Source organism: Rissa tridactyla, chromosome 6, assembly GCF_028500815.1.
Source record: "Rissa tridactyla isolate bRisTri1 chromosome 6, bRisTri1.patW.cur.20221130, whole genome shotgun sequence".
NCBI lineage: Eukaryota > Metazoa > Chordata > Aves > Charadriiformes > Laridae > Rissa > Rissa tridactyla.
In genome coordinates, this window is record NC_071471.1 from 67,005,517 (window position 1) to 67,031,623 (window position 26,107).

The following is a 26,107-nucleotide window of genomic DNA, read 5'->3' on the forward strand; positions in this document are numbered from 1 at the left end:
AGACCTCCTGCTCTGTTTTAGGACAAAACAAGGTATAAACAACTTATAAAAGGGGGAATATACCCCTTTTCAGCTTTGAACCACAGTCAAAGAATCATAGAATGATCTGGGACCTCTCTCTGCATCATAGACCTAATTAGCTCTTAACCCAGATGCAAATGCTACCCACTTAAAATCAATCTGAATCTTCAGTAAAAATATAAGCACGTTCTGAACTCTTAGACAAACCTGAACATTCAAACCCTTTACTCTCTCTCCCCACGGTTTTTCAAACCCTCCTTCTCCATATCAGCAACGCGAAGCAAGAGGGATGGAAGAAATGCTGCGGGAACAAAGACATGGGAGGATGTGAAGAGGGTACAAGAAGCACCTGCTGCTGCTCAAGTGACTTTCTAGCATTTGTTCAGACAAGGGCTCACTCGGAAGTGAAACCCACTGTGTCACCCCATCTTCCTGTCCTCCGAGAGAAAAACATACTGACAGAAGGTAAGCGATTGTGCTAACAGGGACTGAAAGCAGAAAATGGGATAACTACGGGATATGAAGTGATGTTGGCCCAAACTGTGTTCAAAACACAAAACAACTGTCAGCACACGGATTTAGTGCATTTGTAGAATATTTTAATTTTTAGCTGAGAAACACACAATAGGGTAGAGTTTAAGGCATGCAATCAGGCATGAAACTTCTCTTGCTTGCTTTTTGTGCTCATACCTTCAGTGTAAATTCTATGAACAGCCGTAGATCCTATCTTGAATCTCTACATAAAGCAACTCCGAGTACCCACTTACAGCCTGAGGTCCGATGCAATGTTTACAGCTGTTCCTGGAATGCAGGATTTACTTATAGGGAAACAGTTCTTTTCCTGTCTGTGCGATTTGTTCTATGGCACATAGAGAAAACGTCATATATTTCACAAAGTAAGTCTGATCAGTGATAATATCAACAGAAACAAAATAACCTTCTCACGTATATCCATGCTGCAATTACAGACATCTTCTTGCATGGCTTTACCTTGATTTCTCTTTAACTGGAAAATACATCTAATGGATAGAAAAAAACACTTTGATTTCTGCTCCTTGCAAGTCTAGTTGTTGGTTTTCTTCTAAAAAACAAACCAAAACCTGACACCACAAGGAAGGCAGCCAATGGGGCAATGAACGTTTTACTGCTGAGGCAAAAGAGCAATTCAAAGATCAAGAATTTTGTGGATTCGGGTGTATTATCTTAGAAACATCACAGGTATCAAAATAAACATCACAGGCATTGAGATGCTGCTAAAAATACACTTTAATTTGAGTAACTTTCGGTTGGTAGTAGTGTAAAGCACCTTTGTGTCTACTCCTATGGGGTATTTGCTCCTAACAAGCAAATAGCAGAGTACCTGACAGGGAGCATACTGCCAAGGAAAATGTTGTTTATGAGCAGCTACAAATGAGTATTTTCTCTTTTCAATGCCCTACCATTGTCCATACAGCTTCTGGTTTTATTTTTTATTATTATTATTGTTGTTATTATTATTATTATTTTAAAACATGATAGTCAAAGACTCTTCTCCCTTACTCATGCATTTTTAAAATCAATATGATTAAAAATGAACCTACTGTGCATCCATGTGATGAATGTGGTAAGAGCTCATTCTGCATTTTTCCCATGAAGGTCCCCATCCTGCATGTTTCTGTACCACCAAGACTTCTGCTGCAGTAACTGGGAAGAGACAAATCCCACCTCCTAACCGTGTTTAAGCAGCCCCCTCCCAAGGACTTCAATGGTTTCAGAAGCTCCATCCTCTGCTGTGGCAGGTGTTAAGAGTTCGTCATTACAGAGAATTTTCAAAAGAGGTAATCCTGAGATTACAAAGAGTTGGCAGGTCCAGAACTGGATGGTCCCGTTTTCTAGACCCCATCGCAACAAAAGGATTTATGAACGCGCTTACTTCATTCCTACTCAGCAAAACACTGAAATACAACTTAAGCATGAGGTGAAATACCACTGAAAGTATCTGTAGCAAGATTACGACTTCACCATTAGATCTTTTGAGAGCATAAAAGGAAAATAAACTCAGTGCATAAGAATTACATCTTCAACACACATCTGGAGGCACTGACCTCTCCTTTGATTTCCTAAAAATGAACAGGGCATTTAGGTCTGGGGGAAGAATCAGAACTCCTGTTCCCGCTCTTACATCTAACTAGGGAAGAGCCCACGGAAAAAAATTTCTTTACGCATTACCTGCAAGAGTGGCTCAGAGTTAAAAGTAATCATCAAGTCTACCAAGTGAGTTTGCATCCTCAAACATTACAACCTAGACTTAGTTTTAAAATGTTGATAGCAACAGTAATGTATAAAACATAACTGGCCTTTCCAACAAAAAAAGAACTATAAAAGGATCAAAAGCTAACTGCGCATCTAGATTAGCCCGCACATAAACGAAAGTTCAAGAAAAGCAGTGCAAAAAAATGAAAGAGTAAATAATGAATGTGAAACAGCTAGACTACACACTGCAAAGCTTGTAAATAGAGCATGTAGCTAACAGGCTTTCCCAACTTAAACTGCAATTTAGTAACACTGCAGTGAATTAATTCAAAAATATATGAACACATGAAAAACTGTACGCCAAAATGTGCTTTTCAGCTCTGACACAGTCCCAGGACAATATGGAAGGCTCATTGGGAGCATCTTCCTTTACCACCCTGACATTTCATCTTTGATTGCTCTGGGCAGAAATAAATTCCCCTTCGTCTCATGCTTGATGTGCAAATGGCTAAACCACAATCTCAACCCCTTGTTCCACTGCAGCTATCAAAAGTTATGATTAGGAAACCCTGAAACACTTCTCCAGGGCAAAGAAAATTAGACCAGGTGATTTTAATAGAAAGATTTTAGTAAAACAAAGCCAGACTTTGTTGGTCGGTCCTTTGCCAAAGTGTTCTTGCTGCACAGAGCAGGATTGCTCAGGAGACCTAGAAGAGACCAGATACTTCCCAATACCAGCATCCAACACTGGATGGTTGGTGTTACGCTGACATGCAGGACATGCCCCAGACAAGCTTTGCTGAAATCAGTGTGCCCAGAGTGGGATATTAACTGTCAGGTTTCCTAACGGCCGTTAGAAGTTCTTCAGAGATTCCCTCTATCTTAGAGATTTTGTTCCCAAGGGAATACAAGTCACTCCATCCTCTGAAGGTGATTGTCTACTGCAAAAAAATGGGGGAAACTTAGGAAATACAGAAATTAAAATCATGACTAGAGAAGTGTTTTGATTCAACAACAAAGGCAAAGCAAGACAGGTATCACCTTGAAAGAAAAGCTACATAGGAAGGGACTGGATTCTATTGAGCTTAGCCCTGAAAGATGCTGTCCCTTCATGATTAAGTTTGCTGTGAATGACTCATCCACAAAGTAACGTGAAATGCATTCCTCCATAGCTTCTCCCAGCAATTCCAGATGTAAAAGCCGATCACAAATAAAAATTACAAGGCAAAAATAAAGAAATCGCCACCCTGTCTCCCATTTCTCATCATCATGATGCCTCACAAAAGAAAATACAAAAATTTAAAGCCTTTTAACTTGTGAAATATGAAATGCAATTCATGCTATGGAGGAATACCTCAGCCTTTTAGCTAAGAAACAGTCTTTCCATGGGTGTTTGGTTATTAGCTATCATGCAAAAACAATTAGTCATTCAAGCAATTAAGAAGGTAAGTATCTCCTAAAAAGGTTTTGAGCTTTTCAAGCCCTAAATGTAACTGCTATAAACCTAGACTGTTCCTGAGTGTAATTTAGTTATTGTATTGCCTCTCCTGAAGAGATTCATTGTCTCATGTGTTGTAAATTCTTGATGCTCTTTTAGCTGCAGTCTGAGCCTCTGGTGAATTCTCCTCTTGCTCCTCCGACTTCTTATGGTTTAGGAAGATGTCTGACTTTAAGAAGCGGCTGTAGCTGTCGTATTTCATGAGATTGAATATCTGGTAAGAGGGGAAAAAAACACAAAAACCTAAACAAAACTAGATTTTAAATGAGAGGACAGTGTACGAATTCTAATGTATTTTTGTTCTGTTAGTACTAAAGCATTACTAAAAAGCGTGACATTAAAACACACTTCAAACTCTCAAAAGGGGCCGCAAACAATATTTTCGGTTCCACAGTCGCTGTTTTGCAATAATGTCCGTATTAGTTTAAGAATCGGATTATGGTTTTCACAATAGCCAACTTTGAAAACCTAATACTGAAAAGCAGGAGGTCACACGCCGTGGTCACCAGGTAGGATTTCACAGCTGATGGTCAGATAACTGCAGGGGTGGGCAAGCCAGGACGTGACCTGGTCCCCTCCCTCAGCAGCCTCAGCTCTGCAGAGCCACCACAGCCTACCCAGGGCGTCCTTCTGGCAGAGTAGTCGGAAGACATTGAGAGGGACGAAGCACAGCTGAAGACAAAGAGGTACCTTTTAGGCACCTTCTGACTGCAGTTACTCTTGAACATTACAGAACAGCTCATTATACACGCAGAACACTGGATAATTATGAACAGCCACTAAATACTTTACACAAATACTGAAACTGCAAACTGAAATCTAGACTGAAACAACTTGTTTAACCAATGTTTCTTAAACTTACGCCAATCCTCCTATCCTTTTTAGATTAGTACACAACCAAATGCCAAGACGGGTTTCAGGACAGATCAGAAATGTTGTAGGTACCTGCCACAAAAAGCTGATCTGGTACAGATGTAATTTGCCAGTTAGTGTGGTTTAGAATTGGTGATGGATTAAACTTGTGCCATCAGGCTTTCCACTAGCCCAGGACGTGCCCTTATTCCCACAGCCAGTAACACAGACAGCATGGAAGCACGAAGTCAGCAAGGTCTACAGCTTTTCTCTCCCAGGGCTGGAGTTTAGGCTCGTCCCTCAACACAACTGCTTTGTCTTCTATTTATACGCATTTCAGACAAAAAAAAGCTAGAACTCATTTGGTGTTTTCTGAACACAAAAGAAGCCTGGAATCTGTTCAGGTGTTAAGGTCAGGACTATATTTTGCTTGGTCTTGAAAAAGAGGGGAAGGAAAAAAGTAAACCTCAAAACTATAATTGAGGCAAAACCAAAGCCTACATCACCCTCTGCCTATCATTTCACTGGCGGAGCCTCTCTGAGTCATGCTTCATGACTGATCACATTTTATGATACTCAAGAGTAACTAAATTTCCAAGAGGGATTTCTGGATTCTGACCTGCATGTGTGGATAATCCATGTGTGGATAACTGGAGCTTTACCTTTGCGGGCCTCATTTCTAACTGTTAGTACAACTGGGCAACACAACTGTCAGTTGGGAGGAAAAAAAAAAATAACCTCAAACTGCTTTTTCATTTCACATCCTCAAGGAACCTGGACAGACAAAGGCAAACACACAAAACTTGACTGATCTTGTCTGTGCGTTTGCTGAAATATTCCCCTTGCAAATAAATCAGATGAAGCATTTTACTAACCACTGTTTGTTTACATATTTAAAGATTTAAATTCATGTTTAGAACAGTGTAAATCATGCTTTCTAAGCTACGTGTTTGAAGACTAAAAATCCCAAAATACCCTCTCAATGTAGACCCAAATCAATACAGTTAAGCAAAGTCAAATTACACCTCCTGGTGTTGGCTAACTACAACACAATTAAATTTACCCAACTACCTCAAGGGAAAAAAAAATTGTAAGGAAGACATCACTTGCTAAAACGTCGTAAGTCAGTGTCAAGAACTTAGACCCCTTGTGTTCCTGGTATCATTTAAAGCATCTCCCAGAGAAAAAGAGCACTCTCAGATCAAAATCTCCTGGAGTCTGGTCAGCCAAATGCACAGAATAGACAGATTTTATAACCATGTGCAAAGGCAAAATTCTCTTTTTCCTTCCCCTCCTCTAATCGCCTCCGTGGAGCGGGAACATTTACCCCATAATATTTTGAAATCTATAGATGAACCACTCTAAAACAATTCAGCTTGAAGAACTGCCTCCAAGCTCTTTGCTGCAGGGCATCCCACGAGCACAGAACCGTACCCCACAAGTAGCCCCATTTCAATCAGGAGGTCTCTGGAGAACTGAAGTGCTAGTTACCAGTAACGTTGTAGACCAGACTGTGGCTTTCAAGCTCTGCCTTTTTATACTTCAGACACACAGTGCCAGCAGCAGTTAACAGTGTTCTTCAAAGAACAAATTACACCACTGTTCATAACTTTATAAGGATTGAAAACCAGAGACGACCATAACTCTTCCTGAACTATTATCTCACAGCAATAAACAGAAGCTTCAAGCAGTGGAAACCTGCAACAACCCATAAATGCCCTGCATTTGATTTTAAAAGTTTACAGACTTTCTTCCCACACTAGTGGGATTCCTCTACCACTGGTCTAGCATGTTTCCAGTTCAGGTGTTACTAATCCCTGGCTGTTCATGTGCACGTTCATCTGTAAAACTGCAAAACATTATAACTTCAGTAGTCTCTCCAGCTTCACCCTCGCAATCACCCACCCTGAACCGCAGTACTTAGATTTACCACAACATTTTCTTTCCCTTCTCTCAAGTCAGAAGTTCATCCACGAAAAACTTTGCTTCTTCGCATTGAGTTTCAGACATTCCCACTGCTAAAGACCTGGAACTTGCTTGAAAGACAGCAGAGCCTTTAATCCTTAGACCACTTCACTTGATCCAGCCCAACTAACGTATTCAGTATCTGATGTGAAATGGGTTGAAAACACTATTTAAATCAGTGTGCTGTTTCTCCACAAAAGAAAAGAGCCAAATGGAAAATACAGGTAGTCCTGAGGATTGTACAGGAATTAAAAATAGCACAGACTGCAAGTGCTGGAAAGCTGCAGATAAGAATGACTCACTTTACAACTTAAGCATTAAAATAAGCTAAATATCAAGAAAATTTACCACCAAAAGAGATGCCTGCAAAATGCCACCTAATTTCTACCAGACCTCCCAAGATCTATAGGAGAAGGCAAAGCAGATACCAACTCCTCTTTCAAGCTTTGTGTGTTACAGAAGAGGAGGCTCTTCAGGAAATGGCATTATATTCGTATCAATATAAATACCAAAACAAAGCAAAGTGAAGAATCTTGAGCTCTCAAGGAAACCAGTGGCAACTACGGAAACAAACATCAGCAATGACTCAGCGCAAGTGAATACACAGGAAAACGTAGGCACAAAGTCAGTCAGCTGGATGATTCTCAAGCTACTGGCAGAAGAACCCAGGACAAAACTTCATCCAATTTTCCAGGAAAGTCCTAAACTGGAATTAGTGGAGCCTTTTAACTAATTGGCCCTAGTTAGATGGGGCCAAGAACCTGGGGTACGATGAATCCAGCCTCAGAGCGGCTGCATTAATAATATCCACAATATGGAAGCAACCCAGCTCCATGCCTACCTATTCAACAGGTAGCAGTAGGCAGATTCCCACCTTCCCTACACTAGCTTGTGCTTGGAAAGCAGAGCCCATTAAAAGCAGGCAAAAACTAAAGAAACTCTGTTCTTGAAGGAAATAACTTTACCTGGTCCTGGAGCTTCTGAAACATGAGAGGGTGAGGTGTCTCCAAAATGGTCTCATTCAAACGGGACTGCCCTTCAACGTTGACTTGGGAGGAAGCTTTACTGGACAGGAAAGTCATGTAAATTTCTTTAGCTTTTTCTTGCATCTGCAAAAGGACATATTTATTTACAGAATTATTTGCTGTGGGAATATTCTCTGTATTTGTTAATGTTTTATTGGAGACTGCTCTGGGTCACTTCTTGAGGTTCACATCTTAAAACCACAACATAGTCTGAATTAAAAAAGAAAACAAGAAACAAACAAAAAAATACACATAGATTACCTTATTTGTGTATATTCATTTGTACTGGAGGAAAAACATCTCTGCAGGCCAACTGCACTGACATTAGTGGAAGCTACCAGTATTTGGCACTTCGATTAAACAGCAGGGTGTCACGTCTGAATCTGAGAATCCTGTGTAAAACTGCTCAGCTTCATCAACTAGGCCTCGTCTTCACTATTTAGAAGACTATTTTTACTAACAGATAATCAACATATGCAAGGAACCCGGAGGGAAAAAGCACTGTGGAAACTTGCTGCAAGGCAAAACCAAGTGAAGTTAGTGCTGCTGATTTGTCATACTATATGCTTTGTCATAACCACGTTTTTACCTCAGGGCAGCTCACGTGCAACTCTGGCTACATGATTAAAAAAAACAAACAAGTATTTTTTTGGCTAATGGTAAAGATAAGACTCTCAAGAGCCTCTGAAAGCTGATAAATAAGAGAAGGTGTGACTTGCATGAAGCAGTTTGTTACTGTTTGCCCTGATTTCAGCAATCCTGTTTCAGTGGTCTTCTCCTGATAAATCAGTAATGATAACATTTTGACCCCACCTAGTATATTTAGGCTTCAAAGCAGTAAATGAGTGGCCACGGTCCTCTGAAATTCAATGCAAGCTCCCCCTTGACGAAAAAGTCGGATAAGAGAAAGCCAGTGGGAGAGAAGAGAGCCAAAGCAGCCAGGAGGTGAGCTCCCCTGCTGCAATCTGAATTCTGCACACTGAAAACTGGAAGAGGGTAGATTTAGATTAGATATCAGGAAGAAATTCTTTGCTGTGAGGGTGGTGAGCCCCTGGGCCAGGTTGCCCAGAGAAGCTGTGGCTGCCCCATCCCTGGAGGGGTTCAAGGCCAGGCTGGACGGGGCTTGGAGCAACCTGGTCTGGTGGGAGGTGTCCCTGCCCCGGGCAGGGGGTGGAACTGGATGATCCCTTCCAACCTGAACCATTCTATGATGCTGTGAAAACAAGGCCCATGCAGCAGCAGGCACTGTACGATCACAAGCCACCGGCACTTGTCCCTGTTCCCCACTGTACATCTAACGAGCAACCACATCTCCAGCCCAGCGCCAATTAACGGGCTGCATCTTTCATGGGAAGCGGGCTTGAGGAAGGAAACATTTAAACTCTTGCCCATGAAGGAGTCACAGAATTTCTTTCATGTTTTACAGCTGAGAATCAACATTTGGGGATAATTAGAAGAAAAGCTACATGTGCTTGACAATTCACAGGGCCTCAAGAGTTAACTCTCTCACTGCTGAAGTAGACATATATTTTCCAGGACTATTCCTTTTTAATACAGAGTATTCATCTGGCGGGTAAAACATCATGTGTCAGGTGCACTAGGTCACAATAACTGTTTTATAACAATTTCCAATCTTTTCACTTTCACAGATCAGGGAGGACTCCGTCAGCCATGTTTGTTCTAAATGAGCAATTAATCCAATCGATCAGAGGTGTGACTGCTTTAATTGGTAAAGTTAATACCCTAATGCAGACACAGTAAAGGTACCTTTAGCTACAATCACATGAGCAAGCGTTAAGTGACTGTACTGTCTGTCAGTCCTAGCTAAACAACTTCTGAACTTGCTGTCCACCTTCAACCATATTTAAGAGAGGGGCAAAGGACGGAGAAATAATTACCCTTCTGTTGATTCAATGAAAAAGAAGGGTGAGAGAAAGGAAAGGGAGAGAAAAAGCAGCACGTGCACTAAGGAAAAAGCTGCAATATATGTTTAAAAGTTATCTACTCTACTTGAACAGCCAGCAGGTACTTAGTGGCTGGCTAATCAACGCACACGTAGCTCCGCGTCAGCTGCAACACAAGGTGCTGCTTGCCGAAGTAACACAGGAGCAAGCTGGGCACTGCAGAGAAAGAGCAGTGAGCAAGGCTGGAGGAGAAACGTGAAACCAGAAGTGCTGAGAGGAAGTTTAAAGTACACAGGGGGAAACAAGACATTGTGTGGGAGGTTGGTGAAATGAGGAGGGTCTCTGGATTTTGTGGGGAAGAATGACAAAGAAAGGAAGTGAAAGTGCTGTGGTAGGGAGATGGGGTCGCTGGAGAGACACAAGGGACCTGGCTTTATAGTAATGGGGAAATACGGAAATGCACATCTGAACATTGCAGGTTCTGCTGCTGCTGCACACGGGACAACTCTTACACTACCTCTGTGCTTCAGTAGTAGACCATCAGTTTAACTACAATATTATTTTTTTTTTTTTTAAAGAAAGTACAGTTAAAGCTGCCGGTATGTTTCTACATCCCCCAAGTAACACTCAGGGAGAGTCAGGTTCAAGCGGAGCAGACAGCGACATTCCCCGTTCAGTGGGTGGCATTCTTGGTTCTGCGTCAGTCTGAAACGAATGCCTCAGCACGGGGGACTCTACTCTGGAATTTAAACACTTAAACTGGAATCTTGTTCACAGGTGGTTATTAAAGGATTTCTGGCACTTTTCACTTACATCTGTGTGCTCGCCCCAGCATGCGTGCCAAACTCCCATTTGGAGTATGAAGTTCTGTCTACAGAAATCCCCCTCACTATTTCAAGTGGATACAATATTCTTTCCCACTTCCTTTCCTAAGGTCAAATTCAGCTCTCAAGCATGTGTGGTTCCCAAATGAGGTAAATGGAAGTCCCAGATGCTCATCAGAACAGGCTCCAGCAGTGAGCAGCTGTGCAGCATTACCCAGTCCTGCTTAACCACGGCCACATTCCACATGGGAAGTGGCAGAAGAAACTCTTGAATAGGTGTCCTTTGTTCTGAAATTGTTCTCCACAGAACTTCTCGACACGGGTATTTTGGTGGGTTTTAGCAATAGCTGAAAAGAGTCCCTGTTGTTTGAAGCATTTATTACAATCTGTGATTTATTTTTAAAGCTCAGATGCAACAGAAGAAACATTTAAACCTTAGGAAGTAGCACAATGGACATGTTGTTTATTTCATTAACAGTCACAAACACAACAGCATGACTAACTCCAACAAAATATTTAAAGTTAAATTTTATTCACTTATCCCCACCACTCCCATTTTAATAATTAAATATCTGTCCTAAGATGAGGACCATATGGGTGGCAGCAGAGCTCACTGCTACAAATGGACTTGACCTAAGTCCTTCCTCAGCCTTCGCTAAAAATTACATTTCTATTTTAACTTCAGTTGTAAAGGAATGATAAAGAAAGAACATAATTTTTTTAAAAAATACATGTGTATTATGTGGATCTTTAAAAATACATAAATGTGTATTAAGGGGAGGAGTTTGGACTTCCATGCTGCAAGAAGACAGGCTGAGTCCAGTCCATCTAAAACCTGCCTAGACCAGTAACGTAGCCTGCTTGCTGTCTAGCTCTGCGGATGCTGAAAATCTCCGCTGGTCCATGAAACATGCATGCATTTTGTATTAGGAAAACAACAGTAAAGCAAACACAGGCTCATGGAGCAGTCTGGTCTGAACTCCGTTTCTGCCTTCTCCTGACTACCCACCATTAGTCTAGAGCCAACACAGCAGCCAAAAGCCTGGCTGCTTCTTGCCAGCGCTGCCTCTGCTCCTGTGATGGAGCAATCCTGCCTGCGCAGTGGGTCACACGCGAGAGGAAGGGGACAGAGAAGATGTATCTGCACAGCATCTTGCAAGATCTGCCTGTGTTGGCTTGATATGTCAGCTTCTAGGCAGTGCCCTCGTGACTGCGGTTAGAGTGACGACCAAATCAAATATAATAAGCTCTGAGGAAAGGCCCAGGATACATTCTTAGGATGGCACTAACACAGTTACACAGAACCGGCAGAAAGCAGGAGCAGGGTGAGCCTGCATCTACCTGTGACGACCAGAAAGGACAGGAGGGAAGGACAGCACGTTTGGTGAGCCTGGTAAATACGGTACAGCAGCCTATGCAAAACCAAACGCCGCTCCAGGCTGCCACTGGAGGGATGACAACAGCATCAGGCACAACGGACGCTTAATCTACTGACCAGGTGGTGACCTATCTGCAAGTTTAAACTGACCAAGAAAAAACCCACACTAACACCCTCATGTCAAGTAATGAAAAGTTTGTCTTCTACTTTAAAAATGGGGGGGGGGAATCCCATTGGATCTGGGTTAAATTGAAATCAGCTTCATCTGACCAAAAGTCTAAATGTCTATGAGCTAGTTTCTGTGGTAAACCAGTTTTAATGAGAAGCAGGTTACAAAATAAGTAAAAAGTTTTTTTAGAATATTTTGCTCACATTAGATAGATATAAAGTGATTTCTACAGGAGTCGCTTTCAGAAGACAAATTCATGCTTCATGCTACCATAAACACTGGAAAGATTTCTGATTTTAGTGCTTTTTCTAGCTTTGTAAATTATCTAAACAAAACCATCCATAAGCAGTAGCTATAAAAATTTACTGTAAATCTGTGTCATTCTAAAGCATGTTTATTCTAGCCGGTTGTAATAGCTTTGGCAGTACTGGAGTCCAGATTGACTATACTGTGTAATGACTGGTACTGAATAATTAAGCTAAGTGGAACCTAGTTCAGTCTCTATCCATTCATTTGGCAATTCATTCACAACTTTATTAAGTTATATCTCCTCTATACATCAGTTCACCATTTCCTGTACTAGCATGCACAATCCTAAAATAGCTAAAAAGACTGAAATTATTGAGCAAGGGAAAATATGATTATTATCCCACTGCAAAACGTGGGACCTTAACAGAAGGATTTTCCACTTTCATTTCCATTTGAAAATGCAGTTTGATACCTGTCTGAGGGGTACCAAGGAAAGGCTACGTATCTCTTACCAAGGCCAGTGTATGATGTACATAGAAAAAACATCTGCCCTGTACAAAGCAAAGGGTTCTTCCTGTTCGGTCGTGCACTGTGATGTTGACTTCTGCTTCATCAGCTCAGACTGCAAAAGTTTTTAATGGAGTAGGGAGCAGAGATCCAGAATACCCAGATCCCCAGCCCAGCATATCGAACATATCAGCCGACATGCTGTATGGACATTTGGGGACAAAAGAGAGGAAATGCTGTGTCACAGACTGACAATAATGAGATCTGCAGCTTGTGCCAAAGCAGAACCAGGGACTGATGGTACCACACTCACCTGGACAGGAGGCAATTCCAGTGCCACCCAGAGAGCCTGCAGCTGGAACAGCCCCTTAAAGGCAAGGGGAGAGGAGAACTCCTGGCCTCACTCCAGCTAGCGACGCTGCTGCCATCACAGTGTCATCAAGCATGGTTCCCTCTTTTATCCCATGTCATTTGCTTTATTTCTCTTTAGGCCTCTTAAGCATCTTACAGAAAAATAGCCCAATTAGTTGTTTTTTTCTGAAGACTATGTGTGCGGACCTTAATGAGGGAGGGAAGCAGCTAAAGACACAAAACTGAAATAGTGCTAAATATTACAGAGTGCAGTCAAATTGAATGTTTTCCTCTTCTTGCAAAAATTATTATTTTTGTATTTTTGATGGATTTATCAATACCACAAAATATTCACAACTGAAACAACAAATCATTTTGAGGGGAATGCTTTTTCAGCACAAAATAGAGAATGTTTACAGAAAGGAGGCTCCCCTCTCAAAAAAACGTTTTGATGAAAATCCAGGGTTTTTTTGGGCTTACACTTGCACTTTGTAAGACCCCTAGTAGCCCGGTTCCCCCACTTCATTCCTATTCCCTGACGTTTCTGACACTACTCAAAGCATGTATGGTCCCATTTGAAGAAGGTTTAAATGGTATTTTCCCAGCTCTGCTTACTTTGGCCAGGAGAGTGCAAAAGGGGCTATACATTTGCACTTGTTGCCTTCTAAAATGCTCCCTTTGGCAACAAGAGCTGCACACATATGGAAAGCATAAAGGTAGGATTTCAAAAAAAGGGTTTATGGGATTTAGGAGCCTGACTCTCAATGCTGCTCAATGACGCTCAGCTGGAGTCTTGAAACTACTTCATTTCATGCTTACAGAATCCTTGTCTCAAAGATCATATAAATATGGAATTCCTAAAAAAAAATTTTTAAAAAATCACTTTTTTTTTTTTTTTTCAGAAACAAGCAAACAAAACATGGTACATACCTTAGGCCTGACTCTATAGGCTTCAAAGCCTAAATGTGAAAGTGGATCCTGTGTGCCTGGTGGATCTAAATGTAGACAGAGATCCAAGCAGTGGAAAAAACTTACTGGAAGTGGCTGGTTGAAAGACTTCCAATACAATATTTTCTACTAGAAAAATAAAGTTTTCATGAAAATGAAAATGCTCTGCAGGTATGTATCAATTTGAATAAATATTTAAACTAAAAAGTCTAAATGGACCCTCAATTTCTTTTGTTTTGTAACTTGTAATTTGAGAAGGCAAAACTTTTCATTTTGGTATTGTAAAACCTTTTGTTTGCACTATTCGTTATTTTTATGTTCTACTAAACTATTATAACGGTGTATATTTTCACGTAATAGCCACCATGCTTCAAAAAAAGTCCTGAATGAAACATCTTTATATTTTCAAGCATGATGATGCAACATCACTGAATTAAACCTTTTGCTATTCCCAAGCAACAACAAAAAGTCCAGAGTTTTCAAAACATGGGAAACCTAACAATTTCTTCACTTTGTTTTGATTTGATATAGAACCAGCTTTGTTTCCAAACAATTCCACCACCCTGATTTCAGTGCAATTCCTTCAAATGTATTTATTTGCACTCATATGAAGCATATTATGCAACAGAAACGTTATAACTCCAGCTCTGCTATGGAAAGTTTGTTGAGAAGTAAAATGTATTTAGGAAACATACCTGTTTTTTTCCCTGTGTTTTCTTAAATTCTTCACATGCCAGCCAGAACAAAACGTTTTCTTCACTAAATTCTTTCTTTAAAAATTCCTAGGGAAAAGAAAAACAAACAAACAAACATTAGGATCCAATTTCTCAATTGTTTTCCTCTCTTCCTACTATAGCTATTAAAACTAGAAGCCGCCTACGGCTAGCCTTACCACGGTATGAGTTTACGTAATCCAGTGTAACAAAACTTCTGCATTAGTGCAGGCACTACCAAGACACAAATAAACAATCATATGTTCAGCACTTTGAAAGCCCATTCCTGGAGAATGATGAGCTACTTTTAATCCCAGAGCATATCAGCAACTAACAAGAGAGTTTCTTCAGTCTCCCTTAAATAATTCGAGCAATTTTACAGTCATGACTCAAAGGGAAATCCAAAAATATACGAATTCATTAGCAGCTGCGCATAATGAACTATTTTAATGAGAGCCACAGATCACCTGAGATTCTCATCTAGTATCTTTCTGATTTTTTAATGAGTAAAATCTCTACAAATAAAAGTGTTTCTAAACATGATTATCAGTGGCAATAAATTCACTCAAGTAAACTAAAGGAGAAGATGTATTTACGTTCTCTAGACAGTGTTTAAACAAAGCACATTCCTCCAAAAGTGAGGCATGTTTTAAAATGGGGGAAAAAACGTACATTAAAGTTCTTTATAAAAAATAATGAATTAAATATTTATAGCTCTGAGATCATCAGTTTTCACTTTCAAGTTTTAGAAAATAGAGGTTAAGTAATGCCAAGAATTAAATAGCACCAAGATTACTTTTTTTTCTAAAGAATTCTGAATCACAGTGTTTTTTTGTAATTCTGGTTTACATCACTTTTCAAACCAGTCTGGCAGGAAACCATTTTATCCCAGTGCATTTTATCAGTGCATGGTAGGGCAAAACCATCTTCAAGCAGGTAGTTCCTACTCCTGTAGGTAATGTGGCAAGAAGTCCTTGAAAAACCAACTCGCCACCCTCACCTAATTAAGCCTCAAGCCAGCATTTTGAGCTGCATGAACCCACACTTTGTAGTAAACTTAAAGGGAATTCTTTTCAGTACAGCTGCCGCAACACAGAATAAGGGCCACACAGAGTTCTCGGATTCAGGAGCTGTCAGTGGTAAGTCATTGCTTAAGTAAGAACAACGTATGAGAACAAAGAGCGCAGGATCAGTCCTCAGTGATAAACAACACTTGGCAAGAGAGATGAGGGGCTCAGGGACTGCCATTTATCCAACAGTAACTTGTTCATCCTTACAACAGCTGATAGATTCAATTAGAAAGATGCAACCAAAAGTCTCCCTTGTGCCTTACGAGAGCAAGCTGCAGCAGCAGCAGGCAAAAGGCACTACCTCAGAAGCTCAGCAAATGCCACAGCTCCAACTCTGCCACCTCTGCTCAGGGTACGTATCTAGAAGGATGCATGCCTACGTGCTTGCAGCACTGGCACAACTACGCCATTTATGCTGAGACTCAGTCAGTTTTAAATCCTAATTTCAGTTTATATAAATATCCATAGTTAATATAGCAACCCTAAATCGTTTCACTCCTTCTGGATCTTCGAGGAGGTTCTCCAGTGATGTAGCCCATTTGGAGGTTCCTTTCAAGGTTTGGTGGCTGCTGCTTGGATGACCCTCGCTGTCATTTATCTCTGGAAAAAATTGGAAAAAATTATATCTTTATTAGAAGTGATTAATGTCACATGCATTTCTTCCCCATTGCCCTCTGCGCCCTTGGATTACAGCTGCTCTCTTTAAAGGAAACACCATAAAACTGAAAATAAACACACACACATATTTGAATCTGCTTTGCCTGTAAGGAGGCAAAAATGCCTTGCAGTTAAATAATTCATGAACATGTAAGCAGGCACTGTCACTGTTTTATAGGAGTTCAAGCACCTTTTGCATGTGGAACACAATGACCACAGCCTGTGCAGTATAAGGACCATTTGCCTTTTGTTCTGGCACTGTCAACGACATTGGCTTCTATCAAGCAAATCCTGGTCAGGAAAGGCAAAGAGAGAAAGAAAAATAATGCTTTGTTTAGCAGGAGAACAAGTCCAATATGCTAACCCAGCCCAACGGGAGGAAAGACAGTTGGCAGAGGAGCCTCATTCCAGCTGAGTCAACCTGCTATGGGGCAAGTGGTATTCGGGTATTTGTTGCTTGTTTATTTTCAAGTCCACTGAAATTCTGCTTTTATAAGGTGCACTGGACTGTGCCCACATCTTATCTGCCAGCCAGCGTTCTCACAGGTAGGAGAGATGGTACACATTTCTGAATTTTCCTATCCCAGGGACAAGTACGTTACATCCAAGGCTGGTGATGCCACAAAAAATGCTTGCTGGCCACCCATCAGAAAACCTATTACTCGGGAAGACTCCAGGAATTTTACTGCTGATCTGAAAAACTCTAGAACAGACATGAAGCACTTGGCCTCCTTTCCTCTCACACACGAAACGCCCAGGGAAGGCGGCAGGAGTGCAGGCCATGAGAAGTCAGGCTAAGAGCTCCTCTACACCCCGGGAAGGTGCACAAAACTCTTACTGTAATCAGTACATCTTCTGTTTATTTTTATAACCCCTTCTTTTCTCCCTACCAACTTATTGGAAATACGGATCTTAGTAACTTCTGCTGCAGCTCTGTTAAAAAACCCTTCCTCCACCATGAAACTAAACCTCAGCAAGTATCTCAAAAAACTATCGATGCAGAGCTATGCTATCAGATGCCCTTTTCAGCTGGTAGCTAGAATGATAAATGCTAAGGCTAAAGCCCTACAAAATATTGGCACACCAGCAAAGCCTACTGAGTTTTGGTCGGTAGGGACCTGTAGAGTCTATTTGTTTTTCTAACAGTGAGACGGACCACTGTTTTAAATGAATGAACATCTCCTCTTCTCCCTTCGTAGGAATGGGGGGGGGGGGGGGGGCGGTTTATACAGGAAAAAGTACAATGCTGGAAAGAAGGTAAACTTTCAGCAGCTGTGGATTCCATACCCGTTGCCTAATACTGAGAGATCTACACTCAGGCCCCAAGTAAATACAGACATAAACGAAAGGAACGCATCTGAAATGATGGAGCAAATGGTTGCTGCAAGCTACATTTTTCACATGTAAATCCTGTCTCTCCTTTGCCTGTCCTGCTCTCGCTCTCGGATGCAGTTACAGAACCAACCTGAAATTTCATCACATTGAAAGCACGGCTCTATGCCTGCGCAAAACCTTTCAGGATCCAAGATCGCAACCAGTTTGGGGAAGGACTGTAGCAGACTGGTCTCCAAAGCAGCAAGTATAGGTACAGCTCTGCACGAGAAACATGCAGTCTGCTGGTTAAGGTCAAGAAACAAAACCTGAGGATCGTCTCCAAACCACTACTGCAGACTTCACACGTGACACAAGAGCACAGCAAGTTAACTGTGCTTCAGTTTCCCCTCCCCTCACGCAAAAGGATGTGGTTCTTAATTATCGCTTGCAAAATTTATTTTAGGAACCTGACTCAAAGTATCTGAGCACCTAATCTCAATAAAATCTGTGAGATTTAAATGGGAATAGACAAGTACATTGGAGCAGAACACAATTACTTCTGAGGAGCTTGAATCTCTTGTTATGATCGCTCTCGCCTGCAAGCACAATGGCAGCTCTGTGTATACAGCTGCTAACGGCCTGAAGAACCAGGCCATTGCCTTATTTAATATATGATTTAGCACAGAACATATGGGAGTGAGATTTTAATTCTAGTGTTCCTTTTCCAAACAAATTTTAAGTGGACGTTAATGATTATTTTGAAAAGCATGTATTTCAATGAGCCAGTGCAATACAGGGCACCATGAGCACCATGAGAACCTAAAAAAAACTTTCTGGTGAGCAGACAAAGGCAGGAAGAAGTGCTTCCACGCACCCAGGATACTTCGGCCTGCTTCCCCTTGGCTGCCTTCACTGGTCGCTCATGATGTTGCTGGCCATTCTCTATCCTCCCTGATCATCATTCTCCCCAGCTTCCTCTCACTTCCAGCCTATCCAGCACAACCCGACTCCATCCACGTTCCCCTCACTCCTCCTTGTCACCCTCCAAACCCTGCGCTCTCCTATGACCTGCTCCCTTTCTCCCTACCTTTTCCTCCTACAGCCTTAGTAGAGAAAAATTTGGTGTTGAAGGGAGGACCTGCACGACTTCTTCCTAATGTCCCCTCTGCTGAGCCTTGTTGTACAGGACTCTTGTTACTTAGTTTGTTTCCCCACTTAATCATCTCCCCACAACCCAAAAAGTACTGTGCCACGAGCAGCCGCAATCGCAGCTCAGCCCAGGCTACAGCTCCCAGCATCAGTCCACACCGAGGAAAGGGGACACCAGCCGTAGTGTCCCGCTGGAGGCAGACCCTCGGACTGCTTGTACACAATAAACACAAGAGGCCAGAGAACGCTGTTAGATCCTGCTGTCAGGTAGTGCAGCACAGCTCTTCTCCTGAGCAGTCCCCAAAAAACACAGCAACTGCATCCAACCAGCCCTGCTGGGGACATCGCCTGGCGGGTACCACCCTGCCAGCCATGCCAGCGGCAACTCGGCTGGCTGGGGCCAAAGTGACCCCAGGGAACGTGCCAACAGCTCTGGAGGGCTCAGGTCTGTGTGCTGGACATGGCACTGATCAAGGTCTCTCCCTCCGGGCTGAGTACCATTAATCCCCATGTTCAGTGTTCCTTTGCCACCGCCATAAAACATGAACGTTCCCCCCCTCAGCGCAAGTGTGGACAGGCTGTACGTGACACATGACAGTAGGAAACACCCTGAAATTTTACAAGGATATTAAAACTGCTGGTATTTTTATCATGACCCATTAAATACACCATCACAAACAATTCTTCTGATACAAAAGTGACACCCTCCCCAGTTAGGATCACAACTTCCCACTCCACGGGCACGTTTCATTTAACAGATTTGATGTGTGATTTCTGGATTATTTTAAGAGCTTAAAAGACAGGAAAGAGGTCTTCCCTAAAAATGATTCAAGAAGCTAATCTCCAAATTCATATCCCATAACACATTACTAAATTACCTTAAAAATGATACTTCCACTGAAGTTCAATTTAATGAAAGTCTGAAACAATTTATTTCAGAAGGCAATACTGCAATAAATGTAATTACATGAATGACCCTCCTGAAACCTATTTTTCTGTTTGTTATTTATAAAGGTAACTTTCTCCTGTTAAAATCACCTAGTGACGAAATTATGTAATACACGCTTGGAAACAAAAAGCTCAATACCAATGTTTAACAACGAAAACGTATACATTAATATGATCATTTAAATGAGGAAGGCAGACATTTGCTGTTACTGAAAAGTAGGAGATAATTTTGTGCCTCAAAAAAAAGTATTACAAAATGGCAGCTCTTCCACCAATATTTCTGTAAAAGGAACACACACAACGTATGACAGATTATAAATGTGCTAACTACGTTTCTTAATGTCACAGGAGAGCGCTTGCTATCTTTTAGACAGGTCAGAAACCAAGAGGCAGAGAAAGCCAACAAAGCAGAGCACAATTGCAGAGCCTCTGCTGAAGCAAACTTTCCACTGAGTGTACGGCCGTAACACACAACTGCCCGCACGACATGCAGCTGCTCCTACAAACGCAGCAAATGACTAAGTGCTTATTTTAACAGCAGCATTATTTTAGAGGAGAGCCCTATGCTAAGCCAACAAATAGGCAGTTACATTAGCTGGAGGGTTATTTTTGAGAAGCTTCTTAGAGAAGCTGCTGTCCCCTACCACACAATAGTATTGCCGCATTAGACTGCGGATAAAGGCTCTTTGTAAGCGACAGATACAATGGTAAGTGCAGCACTAATAACACTAATTATCAGTTGAAGTGCGGTATCAAAAAGGGGCAAATAGTTGCATTCTCCAAACAGGAACTTGGACTGAAACCACAGAAAGTGTCAATAACATCCAAATGTACAACTTTGCAGGTCAAAATTCATGGTTTGGGCCCTGGCTTTTGAGAACCACAAAAAAAAAAAAAAAGTGGGAATCCATCAAACTTTTAGAGATATTCAGATGTAGCTTACTGAGGTAGACATGCTCATCTGTCTGCCTTCCAGAAGAGCTATGCACTACAGCGGTGTCCCAAGCTGCTGTCATTCCCCGGCTGTTGATACAGCGGCCTGCGTAGAACCGTATCCAGCGGCACGGACCCACACACTTTACAGGATCCTGCTGGATGCATCCCTCACCTAAACACCTATTCTAACTGCCTCTTTCCCCCACACACCTTCTGAAAACTCCTGAACAAAAGACAGCCGGCACACAAACAGGAGATGTGACAAAAGCACCATGTAAACAGCATATTCCTTATTCTATATTTAAATATGCAACATTAAGAAAAGCCTTAACAATTTCTTCTTGAAGAACTTCTGATCACACTGCCTCCATTTTCCCCTTTGTCACCTAGATCATAAAGCTGCGAGCCACAAACCTTTATTATTACTTTAAACGTATTCTGAATACCTTGTCTTCTCCTACGGTCACCAGAGTCCCTATCCAGCAACAGTCTCCAGTCTGGAATTAATAAATCCAAGGTTATGAAACAGCGGGAAAAATCATAAGTAGGCAGCTGAAAAGAGAAAATTCCCTTACTTTCCATGTATCCAAGCGCCACTGGATGAATCCTCACAAACCAATTTTTTCCTAGTAGCAGCTGAATTTTAGACCTTTTCCCTGCAGAAGGGCTGCCCTTTGCATGCTTTGGTTGTTCAAAGCATGAGCCTCAACATCCTCTTTTGACTGTCTCTAACAACAGATGGCTATTGGATTCCACTTTTAACTATAAGGAAGGAAACTAAAGGGACGTTCTGCTTTTGTAGCATCTCTGGAAGTGCTCACCAGACATCTCTCCTTCAAAAAAAAAAAAAAAAAAAGGACACATAACCAAAAAAACCCAACTCTAGACGTTTGGCTTTTCTTAGAAAGGTTGTAACTTCTTACTGCACGTTACAAAACGCAGTATTATTTTCCAGGATTCTGATTTTGTAACTTTTACCCCAATTGTTTTAGCAGTGACGTATATTTTTTGAATCGATGGACTTCCAGCACCAGCAATAGCGTGCCACGGGGCGCTCCATAAGAGCACATAGACGTTACAACGCCTGTCTGCTGAGCGAACTGCGAAGTCCTATTATCTGTTGCACCTTGGTAACTTCCTTTCTGGTTTAAAACGCTCCCTTCCAAACTCTCCAAAGACAATTCAGAGCTTGAAGAACCAGGCTCTGATTCTTCAGGTTCTGGGCTACCGCCTCGCTACCAGTAACAGCGACAGGCAGCAGCTGGCAATTAAAATTTGGCTGATGAGGCATAAACCCGAGCAGACCCCCGTTCCCTACAGCAGCCTCCGGAGCGGCCAGAGCCGCGGTTCCGTCCCGATGGGTCGTTCATCGCGCCGGACCCCCGCCGGCCGGTCACCCAGGGGCGGGCAGAGCCGCGGCCACGCCGGACGCGATGTGAAACCCAAGGCACCGCTCCAGAGCGCGGCGAACCGCCCTACGGATGAGTTTGAGCCCGCTCAGCCCGGCTGGAGGCGGGAACCGGCGAGGCCCAGGTAACGGGACCCGAGCTCCCCCGGCTGCCCTCAGCCCGGCAGACCCACTCCGTGCCAGGCCCCCCCGCCGCCGGGACGGGGCTCGGCCGCGCTTCCCTCCCCCGCCGCCCAGTGGAAGGAGACGCGCGGCCCTCCCTCATGCGGCCGGGGGTGGGATGGCCGCTCCCGCTCCCCCCTTACCTGACGGCGGGCGCTTCCTGCTGAGGCGGCTGACGGCGCGGTTAAACATCTCGGGCTGCCCGGAGCCGGAGGGGGCGGCCGCGCCTTCCCCGCTCCCCGCGCCGCTTCCCGCCGCCCCCCTGACAGGCGCCGTGGCCGCGCCCTGCCCGCCGCCCGTGAGGGGGAGGTGGCGCCCGCTGCTGCCCGCCCGCCGCCGGGCCCTCAGCGCTCGCCAGGCCGGGGCGGGACGGCGGGAAAGGGCCGGGGCTGCCGGGGCCCGGCGGCTCCTCCACGGGGTGAGGGGGAGCAGCAGAGTTTTCGCGCTGCCGTGAGGGACACGGGCCGTCAAACGCGACATGGCTGTGATGGGTCTTCACTCCCTCTCCCCCCTTCCTTCCCAGCCTCAGCCCCTCAGCTGTGCCCCTTCCAGCCTTCTCCCCCTTCCAGACAGCACCGTTATTCCAGTTCACCCACGTCCATCTCATCTCTCCCTCCTCTTCCCAGCCTCAAACCTCCTGCTCCCCAGCCGGCTCCTTTCTTGGACACCAGGCCGCTCTCCACCGAGCATTCGTGCACCAGGCACCGTGAAGTCTTTGCCGAGCAGGTGCAAGAAACAAAAGCACTTCCCCGAGACAATCACCTTTATGAATTTGTGCCGTTTCTTACCAAAACAGAAGTGCTGAGTTTCTTGTGCTCCTCCTTTGCTCTTCCAAGAGATAGAACAATTATTTCTCAACAGGAAAAGCACAACTACGATTTTAACAAAGGTATTTACACTTTCAGAAGTAACTTTTAACCAAAATATTTAATCAGAAATCCAGCATATAGCTAGTGTGAGAAACTTTCATAATTCTAACAGAATTGTAAGCCATCGACAGACAATTATCTCAGAAAGCACAGAACAACCGTAGCAGGAGGCAACAGGAGTGCTTGAATCCCACTGGAAATAGCACTGATACCTAAAAAGTCACAGGGATCACCACTAGCAGACAAGTCAACACTTGTTTTACTTCCACCTAAGCCAAATCCCATCTTGAACACACAGTAACGCATTTATAACTAGCGCTGTTCACAGAGGGAACTTGGATGGGCTCCCCATCTCCCTGAAACGTATGGATGTTTTCCACGGACACGCACAAGGCCAAGATTTCATTCCTGGGAATTGGTGACACCAGAATGCTGAACGCAAGAATAAATTGCATCTGCGCTTCCAAAATAAACAACAGCACAATACCTTCCAGCTGAAGTGATTTGGCCTGCGCGCCACTGGACTCCCGCCTTCAGTACCAGGGCCAAAAGCTGCGTTAGCTGGTGAAGATTTCTTGGCTCTTGCTGTGGATTAAAAAAAAAAAAAAAAAAAGTTTGCTACGCTGCTGAGGGAACGGCTCAACAGCTGCACGTGGCGTTTCCAAGCAGATGTGTGAGACAGGCACAATGGTATCTGGACCACAACGGGCATTTCAGTGCAAGCATTGGAAGAGCACGGGGTAAAACCACGGCCGCAGCAGTGCCCTGGTGGCACAGCCGGGAGAGGTGAGGCAGCTGGACAGGCACCGCAAAAGCAACATACGCAGCGTGAGATTCGGGAGAAGACTGCTTGGACATGCGCTCCAAAAGATTTTTCAGTCATACCCATTAACGCCAGGAATTTCAGGGCAGTACATTTACACTGCAGCAATACAGCCACCACCAGATTTTAAGAATCAAGTAACAAAACCCTAAAGCCTTTGACTTTCAATGTTAAGAATTAGTACTCCTAGGACAATAATCTTCAAGCTAATTTACTGACAAGAGGTTAATGGAGCAGTTTTAAGACTTAACTTCATGGATTTGGAGATGTGAGTACCTAAGAAATACAAGAATGCTTGGAGACCAAAGACTGTGCCCACGGTGCTTGTTCCTGTGCCAGTGTCTCCAAAAAGCCCCACGGAGTCCAGCTGCCCATTGGCACTCCATTCGTATACTGCTAAACCTGGCCTTCAGAGCTGCCACAGAGCTATCTGTAGAAGCCAGGAGGCGATTTTCTTTTCCTTTCCTTCATACAAAATTCTAAGTTTCTTGTTTTTGCCCCATTTCCTTGAAAACAGTAGCATTTGGGCTACTCCTGCAGAGCCAGTACCCCGAGGTGGGGACAGCAGTGCCTGCTCTGTCAGGGTCACTGTTCCCAATGCCTGTTCCCCGTGCCCTGCTCTTGTGATTCATTAGACATAACATGAGGGAATTTTCCTTCCAGGTGAATTTGGTGGAGATATTAATGCGTGGTTCATTTGCTGGGGATTTTTTGGGTTTTGGTTTGTGGTTTTTTTTTTTCCCATGAATAAACTGCAATACCTGTATACAGCCACATGCAACTTTAATTATGACTTAATTCATACTGTGCCAGTGTTGACGTGCCAAATCTATGCATTCTTAAATTGATTTTTTGACCTCGCATCACAACTCTCTTACCAGCTTTTCCTTAGTTTCACAAGCAAAAGCTTCCCTTAAGAATTATTAAGCTAACGTAACCCACGGGTTTGTCTGATAACCTTTGGCTGTTGAACACAACATGTTCTCCAGGCGGCAGGCCAGGCAGTATACAGAAGATGCACTCTGCCTACTTACCAAGTCATTGCACTTACATCTGAAGAACTGCGTACCATTAAAATGGCAATGTACTGAAATTTAGAGATACATTTAGTCAATGAAATCATACAATCTGATTATCTTTTATGTTCAGCTTTTCGCTTTCAACACTACTCAAATAGAACATAAAAGCTTTCGTGAGCCTGGTTTCTCCCTCTCCTGCTCCATTCTGTACATACATGAAATGTCAGCATACGGTGTGGCAGCAAGCCTTGGGCTACTCATTATCCTAAATGAGGGCAAGTTTAAATTTGGATGAAGTTCAGCGAATTTCCCATTGACATTGATAGGAATGGTGGGAGGGGAGAGTGAGGGGGAGAAAATGAGAACGTGCAAGACACCCAAAGAGGCAGAAACACAGTTGAGAAATCTGTGATTTCAGGCAAAGATATTAAGGATTCTATTGTAAAATTTTACTTGTATCCTGAAGAGTCATTGGTAGACTTAAGTTTAAATAGCTGGTTTTGAAAAAGAAATGGAAGCAGTTGTGCTTAGCTGTTGCCATTGCAAAAATCTATTCTGGAAGATACTGAACTAAGAATACTATCACAGAAAATTAGTAAAATGTGTGGCTCATTTCAACGCCAAATTGCAGTTGAAAGACTCTAATCAACAGACTATGAGAAACCTGACTGATGATTTAAAGCCCTGATTTCCTTTACACCAACATAATGCAACTGGTTTCAGTAGAGGTAGTCCTTATTTATGTGACTGTAAGAACTTAAAATCTGAAATGTTAAGAATGAGGAGAGGCATTCAAAGTAGGAAACTCCCATCTGCTACACAAAAAAACCCCCTTTGGAATCTAACTTTAGACTTGCAAAGTTTGTTTTCCAGTTATACTACATGTGTTTCTAAAGCACTCCAAGAACACGGCATGGCCTAGGTGTTACTACGGACATTAAAGGCTAGGTTCACAGCCCTTGGTTTACATTATGCTGCAGCCACCTGTTCTGGAGGCGACACTCACCAGTAAATAGCGTTTCCGCTGCCAAGTTTCCTTCAGACAGTTACCCAGGAACAGCTCTAACTCCAAACAGCTCCCAGTCTAACTCCAAAAAGTAAGAGCTGCTGCTTCAG

General features: G+C 43.0%; 1 protein-coding gene across 2 annotated transcripts; it reads right to left on the reverse strand.

Moving 5' to 3' along the window:
* Positions 1-574: 574 nt before the first annotated feature.
* On the reverse strand, positions 575-22,572 carry RGS10 (regulator of G protein signaling 10). Of its 2 annotated transcripts, none has more exons than XM_054207370.1 (5): positions 22,424-22,572; positions 16,188-16,306; positions 14,619-14,705; positions 7,534-7,677; positions 575-3,965 (listed from the first exon to the last, which is right to left on the reverse strand). In XM_054207370.1, exons 1-5 carry the CDS (start codon positions 22,470-22,472, stop codon positions 3,819-3,821), a joined length of 546 nt encoding a protein of 181 aa, XP_054063345.1. In that variant the 5' UTR covers positions 22,473-22,572; the 3' UTR covers positions 575-3,818. The 2 variants fall into 2 exon arrangements, with proteins under 2 accessions (XP_054063345.1, XP_054063346.1); XM_054207371.1 differs by lacking the exon at positions 22,424-22,572 and adding an exon at positions 21,286-21,527.
* Positions 22,573-26,107: the final 3,535 nt, after the last annotated feature.